Source organism: Xylocopa sonorina, chromosome 1, assembly GCF_050948175.1.
Source record: "Xylocopa sonorina isolate GNS202 chromosome 1, iyXylSono1_principal, whole genome shotgun sequence".
NCBI lineage: Eukaryota > Metazoa > Arthropoda > Insecta > Hymenoptera > Apidae > Xylocopa > Xylocopa sonorina.
Genome location: NC_135193.1, coordinates 8,052,471 through 8,062,468, shown reverse-complemented (window position 1 = coordinate 8,062,468; position 9,998 = coordinate 8,052,471). Strand labels below are relative to the sequence as shown.

At 41.2% G+C, this 9,998-nt stretch overlaps 1 protein-coding gene across 15 annotated transcripts in view; it reads right to left on the bottom strand.

The window, feature by feature from the left end:
* Positions 1-347: 347 nt before the first annotated feature.
* The window catches only part of Mtd (TLD domain-containing protein mustard), a 177,419-nt gene continuing 167,768 nt past the window's right edge, over positions 348-9,998 (bottom strand). For all 15 annotated transcript variants that reach the window (XM_076904131.1, XM_076904140.1, XM_076904122.1 and 12 more), the window contains 3 exons: positions 3,470-3,751; positions 2,730-2,899; positions 348-1,897 (listed from right to left, as the gene is read on the bottom strand). In XM_076904131.1, coding sequence (XP_076760246.1) covers positions 1,762-1,897; positions 2,730-2,899; positions 3,470-3,751 — 588 coding nt within the window. In that variant the 3' untranslated portion in view covers positions 348-1,761. The remainder of the gene's footprint in view (positions 1,898-2,729; positions 2,900-3,469; positions 3,752-9,998) is intronic.

Below are 9,998 nucleotides of genomic sequence, written 5' to 3'. Positions count from 1 at the left end.
GAGACACAAGAGCGACCGCGTTCGGTTCCTTCCTCTTGGGATCGTCTCTGCAACTCCTCCGTTCGATTTTTCTTTCTTCGTGTCAATGCACATCGATTCCGTACACCGTCAACGATCGTTTCTCCACTTCTGTGCAACATTCTTCTTTGCGATCCATCCTCCTCGTGACTCGATTTCAGTCACGTCTACATCGATACGGTCCGCTTTCCTTCGCTGAAGCTGCTTGTTGTTCTCAGATCTTCGAATCGTTTTACATCCAAAGTATCATCGCATCGATTCGATCTGTATGTACTTGTGTAGGTGTTGCTCGATCGGTTTCGACTCGTGTGTAGGTGGTTTTATATGTATACATATATATATATATATATGTATATATAATCAGCGTGTCCTTCGGGATATATTATGTGAGACGAGCTACGCAGAGTGTCCTCTGCAAAGTGTGTTTCTCCTCTTTCAGCGTGGTATCATATACTGTGTTGTTTTCTTCGTTAAAATTAATTTTAATTTTTCTTTTATACCGTAAACACGATTTTTCGCAATATATATATTTACATTTATCTATCTACAGTAGCTACACATCAACAAATTACGGTTAGTTTTTTTTTTCTTTTTGTTTTGTTTTCCTTAGCATTCTCGTAGTGTCGTGTTTGTTGTATCGTGGTACAGTATCATCGCTATCAACGTGATCCATCATCATCATCATCATATATCATCGTTATCATTCGATTCGTGGTTCTCTATTGCTTCCCTCGCATCATCGTTTCTCTCCATCGTGGAGACGTATTTCCAGGTTCCCCTTCCAAGCTCGAGTCACCATTCACACTTTCATCTCGTTCTCTCCTCTTTTCAATCGCGATCGTCGATCATCGTATTATATCGTATCGGCGATCGTGTAATCTCTCTCGAAACGACGCGCTATTATTCTTATCCATTAATTATTTTAATATTATACCCGCGACTAGTTCGAAGGCAACGCCACGATCGTAATCATCATCATCATTATCAAAAATCATCATCGTCATCGTGGTCGATCCTTCGATCTTTTCCTCGATCGGCACGCGTTAAGCGTGAAATTATTTTAACGAGAATTAACGAGAGTAACGACGACTCATTCAACGAAACACATATTATGCGCGCGCGCGCGTGTGTGTGTGTATATATAAAAAATAAAATAAATACGGAAACTTAAAAAAAAAAGAAAGAAAAACAAACGTAGGACGATTAAACGACAAATTCTATCAACTGCGTTCATTCGTAATCCTTCATCCAACGATCCTTCTTTAGAAACGTTGGTACATATCTTTCCAGTTTCTTCATCAAACCCAAATTCTCATCTCCTCCTCCGTCAACCGTTTCAAATTTCTATCTAATTAAAAAGATCACAATCCCCTTCATCTTTCGTTTCATGTTTCTCTCCTCTATCCAGCAAAACATTTGACAAATCTCCTCCCGTGTTCGATTCTCTAGGAAAATACGTCCGCTGTCTCTTCTATTTAAGAATCTACGCGACCGGTAAATCGAGAGCTAACGACGGCAAATCCCGTTACAATCGAGTTTTTTTTTTCTTTTTAATCTCCTCTGGTAAAATGTCTGTTGGAAATCTTGGTAGAGTTGTCCTCCGTGTGTGCTTCCGACGCTTCCTCCCCCGGGGAACGATCAACCTTCGCGCGAGACGACTCTCTCTCTTTCTCTCACCATGATTCAGGTCAAATTAGGCTGCGGCGAGGGCGAAGTCACGGACAACGAGTACGAAGCTGTGTCCTATATGAATGCCCAGCATTCAAGCGTTTTCACTACGAAATCCTCGCGCGGGGCCAACGGCTCGTTACCATACGTGCTGCACGACTGTGTCCTGCCTTGGTACAGGTCTCCATCTAGCCACAGTCCAAATTTGCCACTGAAGAATACAAATTGGAAAAGATATTTCATTAGTTCTCCCTTTTTTACTTGTCTCAAAGCCAAAACGATGTTTCATTCTACTAAATTGAACTCTTGATATATTAACTGTTCGAGCGCCAGAAGAGTATTAAGAATGTAGTTAAATCATTTTTCACTAAGTTCCTACACGTAACCCTTCGAGCCACAGTTTCATAACAAATTAATCCCTTATTATCATAAATATAATCCCTTACTTATGCAGTCAAATGACCTGCTAAGACGCTTGTGCAATAATCACATTTCATACCAGTAACAACTGAGCCATCGAAAGCATCAAGGATTTGAATTAATGATTCTATTTCTCATGAATTTTAATCCACATCATAGACTAACAACCAAATTTCATTCTATCACGTGTATAAATAATGTATGCTCTAAGATAGTTGTAGCATTTCATCCTCTATTCCCGTCTACAGTTTCATCATTTTGGCTCGCAATAAAATTTCGAATATTATCTACTTTTATTCCTTGAAATTTAATCTTTCTTTGGAATAATGTTCTTACAGAAAAAAACTGCAGGAGACTCTCGTACAACACAATTTCTACTCGATATATAATAAATGTATTAAATAAAAAATTGATTCCTAATTTCATAAAACAAATGAATTTTCCAACACTTAATACTCATGTTATACAAGGGTTCCCTTCGTTAACGGATCATATTCTTAACTTTTCAAATATTTCAGAGGAAAGGCAGAGGTAGCATATATATATTGACTCGCACTACTAACAGTTACACGTTCATATAGTAAATGATACAGTAAAAAATGAACGCTGGAAACGCTACTTACTCTCCCGCACCGATGGCAAGGCTCTCGTTGTTGCCCTTGATGAAGTAGAGGTTGTCCCCGGTCCAGTGGAAGGCCTGGAACCTGGGCGTGAACTTGAAGAGAAGGGACTCGCCGGTTCCATAGAAATGGTCGCTCACGTGCAGAGAGCACGAGGTCAACGCACCAAACACCTGTGACCAGAAGAAGAAAGGATGATTCATGGTGCCGGTTGTCGTAGGCTCGCCTAATAACGCGCAATAGGATTCTACGCCTCGAGCACTGTGCAAGGAATCCTGTATGTGAACCGGTAAACCGGCCATTTCAAAGAACTCGAACGACTTTTGCGTCCACCGATTTATCGTCGTATTCTATTGCAAGTGACAAGCAATTCTCTGTATATCTAATAATCCTGAGGTTGAAAGGGGTAGTTTATTATTTTAGAATATTCTTATCATTTCTACAGTTACACGTGTAAAAAATTTGCGAAATCAACCACGAGACTCATTGCGAAATTAGTTCGAAGACTAAAATATCAGATACGCGTTGCTGGTCATTTCTAGCGACAAAGGGGTAGTTTCACTGTGTTGTAGAGTCGATTAAATTTGCTTCTAATATTATGTTTAAGATCTAGCTCGAACCCAAGATCCTCGGTTAAGGTATATTTACTGAATTAAAAAATGGTAACTCCCAAAATATTCCGTACTGTAATTAATCGTAATAATTCAACTGCGCTGAACTAAACACGCTATCAGATAGCTTACATTGCCCTCTGTGTCCTCGATCACCAAAAGGATCGGACTCTCGATCTTGGCCATTTTCCTGTACATGCTGTTTAGGCTGAAACCATGCTGGCTGGTGCTGAAGACGAGGGTCCACAGGTAGCCCTCCGCCCTCGCAGGCAGATGCCGGCAGAGTTGCTCCCTGTGCTCGTCGCTGAGGATCTCCGTGGTCCCAACAAGTTCAGGGACGATGACATCGTTGTCTATGGAGACGGCGCTGTTCGTGTACAGAACTCGCCTGAGATCCTCGCTCATAGACAGTACCTGTGAACGATGGAACGATAACGTTATCAAATTTCATTTTCGACACGTTTGCGTTTACATAAATGTTCAGGAAACACATCGGAAGGGAGAGATCTACGGAACGTCGATATCGATCGCTGAGTTCGTCGTTAGGCAGATTTCGTTGGAGTTCGACGCGGAATTCAGTGGTACGAGTCAACCGTTGGTCGGTGCAGGGGTGGAATATGGTATGAATACGGCTTGATATTAATATTTGTGGAATGGATAATCATTTTTGGAGGATTCTTATCTTCTTTAGACAGGCTCGTGTCAGAAGTAGACGTGACATTGATAACGGAAGAGGATTTTTACTTTTTATACACAGCTGGGATGAGAATCAGTGGTAAAGGTCGATCAATGGGTGGGATTTTAAGCTTCTATGCGGAAAATTGTTTAACTTTTCCACACAGGTGATCTATGGACGTAAAAGGAATCTTTACTTTCACAGATATGTATGATTCGCGTGGAATTCAGTAGTAGAAATCGATCATTGAGCGGTACTCGAAGCTTCCGACTGGAAATATTTCATTCTCAAGCGAGTCTCAATTTTCATGACAGACTTGCAATTGAAAGTAGACACAGTGTTGAAAAAATAGCTCTTCTTCTAGAGAATAATGTTTACTTTGACAATTGAAAATAATGAACATCTCGATCAACGGTATTCGGCCACGAATTAATTCCAACAGCGATACTTCGAACCGCTCAATATCCGTAACAGAGATTTAACGCGTCGAACGGGGAGCTCACAGCCGTGATTAGCGTTCGTTCGCAGGTGGATCGTTGCGCTTATGAAACAGATGAGGTAACACATAGTAACAAAGACCTCTCCCGTTCAGCTGCGACGAATTTAATTACACTTGGCGACGTACTCAGCGATCTGATTGCAATCGACGGCACGATGTGTCCACGTTAAAGGGATTTACTGGTGGCCACAACTACGGAGAGGGAGTTCCATCTCTAACTCTAATCGCTAAGTCTAACACAGCTAAGAAACATAGACATTACTACGCATTCGCAAGTGTCGTGTGTTGTAACTGTTGTTTCGCAATGTCCGCGGAGGAGAGCTTCGCGTTCACCTTCGTCTTCACCGGGAAATAGTTGTTGTTACCCATGAATATTTATAGAAAAGGAACGCGTCCTCCTTTCGCATATTTCGTGTGTTAACGCAGCTCGCTAATTGCGCTCAACTCGCCGTGGCACCTTGACCTTTCTTCGCAGGCGGAGTCAGTGAAAGATTGCGCAACCGGCTCGTTTATTAACGGAACGGACGAAAATGGACTAATTGCCGAAGAGGAGGCTCGAAGACGATGCGAGAGATGAATTCTCAGATTATTCGAAGAATATACTTCTAACGAGATATGGAGCAGTTTCACGCGGAAAGCGCCTTTTTTTTAAGTCGAAGAGAAGATGTTGAACGAAAAACGTGAATTCTACAAAGAAGATTCATATATTTCAAGAAGGAAGTCTTCTATTTTACGCGAAGAAATTTGATGGAAATTGTATAATTTTCCAAATCTTAAGAAATCTGAAAGCAATAAGCTTTTAGACTTTAAACTTATTACTTTATGTATTCAGTTTTTAACACTTCCAGGCTTGGTCATTTTAATACAGCTGAGTACGGTGTCCTCAAGGATTTTGACTAATTATCCACTTATATGATCCATTATCCATCGATAATATAGTTTAATTTTTATTTTTGGGATAATTTTAAATCTAAAAGACACCATATGGCACCCGTGGGTACCAAAGTGTTGAACTTGTCTCTTTGAACAGTAATAAGCAACTGCACGAACAGGTTTATCGGAGAATTATTTGTATAAAAAAGATGAACAATTACGAATGAAACACGATTGTGCGTGATATCGTCGCGTCGAATCAAATGTGCGCAACCGCCTGAATGATAACAATTTCGCGCGATCGTCTCTCATAGGATTACACGAGCACAGTCGTCCTGTCGAGGCTATGCATCTCATCCATTAATATCGTGAAATTTGCATGCATCGCTCGTGAATATGGGAAGCCATCGCACGCAGGAACCGAGACACTCAGGAATTTTCCTTTCCAATTTTTATGGCGTCGTTCCGCGGCGATTTTTTTTTTTTTTTTTGCAAAATAATAAACGTCCAGAGAGAATAATTAATGAACGCTCGAGGATCGAACGGTCTTCCAGGCTTCTGACAATTTGCTACCAATTATACGAGTCGAAATCGTTCGATTTAAAAGTGGATCGTGCGATTCAAGGATCGAGGACGCTCGATGTCAATCGTTCGCTATTTTTTAACCGTAAAATTACCAACTCCATCCAGGATTCGGCGCGTCACTTCTTTCGATGATAAGCTTGTAAGAGCAGTTAATGGATCGAGAGTGTATCCTTCGAGAGTAATATTTCGAGTTTCGTGTTACTCTGCTCTTATTATTTTAATATTTTTTACTTTAGTAATCAAACATTCGACACAAGAAATTAATACTAAATTATTGCCAATAAAATTATTACTATATCATGGCCATTATTATCATTATCAGAGACACCAGAACTATCGACAATCGTTTTTCCACCAATTTGGGAATAATTGTGACCGACGCGATATAATTATTAACACGAATGATACGAGGTAGACGACTTGACCTCTCTCACCAAAGAAGATAACCGAGTTTTATTCGGTCGCTACCAAAGAAGTCGCGGTTCACCCCGGTTTTTACGCGGATACGCATCAATTGAAGCGAGGTCGTCGCAATTAACGGGCTTCTCGTCGCGTACCAAGGAGCCAGCCTCGAGAGAAACGCGTTGAAACAGATTATGACGCGGATGGAACGGAGCTGGTCTCGTACGCCATTAACTTAATCGCGATATTTAGAGAAATGTCGTTAACCCTTTTGACTGCGAATTTATCACATTATTAAGTTAAATAATTAATCAACAATGTAATTTTCGTTCGAAAAAATAGTAAAAAATGAAACTAAACGACGTAGAAAAGACGTGGAACGAAGGACAGCAGAGAATCCACTGTTCTCGCGTCGCGGCGCGCAAGTGCAACAGTCGAATGATTACTCTTCGTTAATTTATTGTGGCGAGCGTGTAATGTTAATTTGAAATTCATATTCCCCGTGGACAGAACAGGCGCTAATCGCTTCGTGGATCAATCGATGCCATAACAAGATTTGCATACTGCGCAAAGGCGGCCACTGTTTTCACCACGACGTACGTTGATCGAGGTCGTGGACGATAATCGAGACGCGAATCGAAAAAGTATTCGAAACGCGATCTCCGCCGTTTTGTTCGATCGACGATACTATCGTTATTTTGCGAAATGAAATAAGATATCAAACGAAGAATTGAAAAGTTTCTATTCTGTACGGGTTTAGCAAGATGGCGAGCTGATGTTTCAAATTAATGGCAATAATTATAAACCTTCGTTGTATGGAATGTGGATATGTAAATCTGTTTTTTCAAGTAAGCAAGTTGTACGAACGCTTCCTCTTGTGTCAAACAAATGTGGATAAGTTGATGCTTTATACTCGACACTGGAACTGTCGATTTGTGTTCCAAGGGAAACAGAACGATTGATACTTAAACAGATCGTGTAAATACAAACCAATACTGATTATGGAAAGTTACATGTTTGAAATTTGATGCGTCACTGTCGTAAGTTCAAAAGCATCGTCTACATCTCGAAAAATTGTTTTGGTAAACCCCATCCACGTTCAGCTCCGTCAACAAATCGACCACCCCAACCAGCTGTCTCAGAATGCGCGCTCTTCGACTGCTCTATTTTAAACTCCAAGTGGCGCGCTTTAAATGGCCGTGCTTGCGGTTTCCGGCGGGGAAGGCCGCTATGGTCTCGATTTAGGATCTCCCCCTGTGAATTTTTCCAGATGCCACGCGGCCTTGGTATTTCGCGAGCAATGCACGAAACGCGATGTCAGTCGTGTCTTTCTCGTCTTTTATTTTTTTTTCCTGGGCGCGATGTGGCGCCGCGTCTCGTCCACGTTGTTCGATCGAGGGCGAATATAGGCGCCTCCGCCATCGATCTTAAATGATCCCTTCGCGGTATTGTTGGTTTTCACTGTTGCACGTTTCTCTACCTTATTAACTAATAATCGACGAGAGTAGTGGACAATGACACGCGCAACTTTGTTTCACGTACCAATGATACCCGCGCTTTTCATGAAATCAGACTAATTTTCTTGTAACCACCAATCATTGTCAATTAATAAAATAATTACGTCGAGAAAGGATCTGAATAATTTGTAAGAGAGAGAGAAAGAGAAAATGGAATTTATTATCTCACCGACAGCATCCTCGAGGAATGTTGAAACACGTAATTAAGAATCGGACAGGGATCGATGATCATGATAAATCCTTCACAAGTGGACTTCTTCGACTTCGAAACGCAAAATCGACAATGTTATCCAGGGTTTTATCGAAATAATAACAATTTAACTGTTATTCTTCTTTGATGGACGTTCACGTTAGTTTCACTGATGGAAGAATTCTCGTTCCTGCGATAGAATGCACCGATTAGTCATTCCCGGTTTAAACAATCAATACCTCGAGACAGATCGCTAAAATCTGCAGAAGAAATTCTAAATAACCGCCCACGAAGAACTATTAAACCATCCCACGAGTAATACGTGTTTTTACAGCAACGTAAACTAAAATACGAACACTCTGCATATCCATTCAAATTGAATTTAATATTTCTTGTGAATTGAGAAGCGTCGCGAGATAAGCAATACCACGTATCAACTGTATATACGTATACGTATACGTGAAATAAGATAAACAACGATAACGACTCGTGAGTGCTTTAAATTTAGATCCCCGAAAAAAAAACAGCGTTACTCATACGGAATGACACGATGCTCTAAGAAATATACAGTACCGCAAACATCCATTGCATCATTGTAATACGTACAATTTCGATTGCTAGAATGACTCATACGGGAGGTGTTTTTCAAAATAGCGAACCGAGTTCACGATCGAATCTCTTCCAGGCGGCGTGCAACGATCAAAGGGATGAAAACGATGAAGCGAATTTAATAACCGCGATGCGACGAACGTTTCGTTCCTGTTCGACAACCGATTCCAAGCGACGAATCGTAGATAATCGGTCGGATAGATCGTTCGAAAGACCGCGCAGAGGTTCGACGTGATCGAGAATCCGATCGATTCGATGAACCGTTCGGTACTGAGGCTCGAAGGGGACATTCGAGTGGGCTTCTGTCCTCGAACGACCGTCGAAGTTGGAAAAATCGACGGCCGGTTTCCACTCTCTTTCTTCCGGTTTAATGTCAAGTACACGGCGAATTCCGCGTCTCGCGCCTTCTCGAGGGACTCTCGGGGTGGCCTCGAGCCGTATTATTCGCGACTCGTCCTTCGCCGCGACTTCGTTGACAACGATGAGACGCTCGTAAATACTCGCGCTCCTTCCGAAGGCTTCGTTATTATTTTTTAATTGCCTTCTTTATTATCGACAAGTTCCGCGGTGTTATTGCGACGCGGAATAATTAGAGCGATCGCGCGCAGCGGGGGGTGAGAGCCAGCTGATCCTCGCCATCGCGAACTGCGAGCGAAGCTTCAGAAACGCGGCGGATCCTTCGAAATTAATTGTGCGCAACGTTTTTCTTTTACGCTTCTTTGATTTAACTGCAGCCTCTGGGCCGTAAAAGTGTTTAAAATCGATTAACTCTGGGGTTGGACGGGTTCAAAGCTGTACCACCTGTTTGCTCAGTTTTTTATGCACGGTGGGATATATTTTAGCGGCTTGCACTTTACTGGATCAGCATTTTAATCCCTTTTGGTCAGCTTTATATCGCCCGTTTTATTAATTTAACTAATTAATCTAAGAAAGGATATATTTAAATGTCTTATTAAATAATTGTACGTAGACATGTACGTTTCTTTGATTTCTTTATATTAAAAAAAGAAATTCTGTGGACCTTGGGTTTTCATTTTCTTTGAAATCGTCTCGTATGTCTCGAAGAGTTAATTAAATGCCTTGTTTGATGTTGAGTTTCGATGACTGATTTCTTCTTTTCGCTACCATTTCCAACTAATCTGAGATTACATTCGCTTCTTTCTTTCTTTTTATCAACAAATGTTGCCGTATGCGGGAGCATGCAATTAATTTTATCATATTCTCGTATCAAGTAATTAGAACAGACAAGTTTGTGTTTATTATTGGCGCGAGGTGACGCACAAACGCGCGTCTACGATTAAAACAGCGGA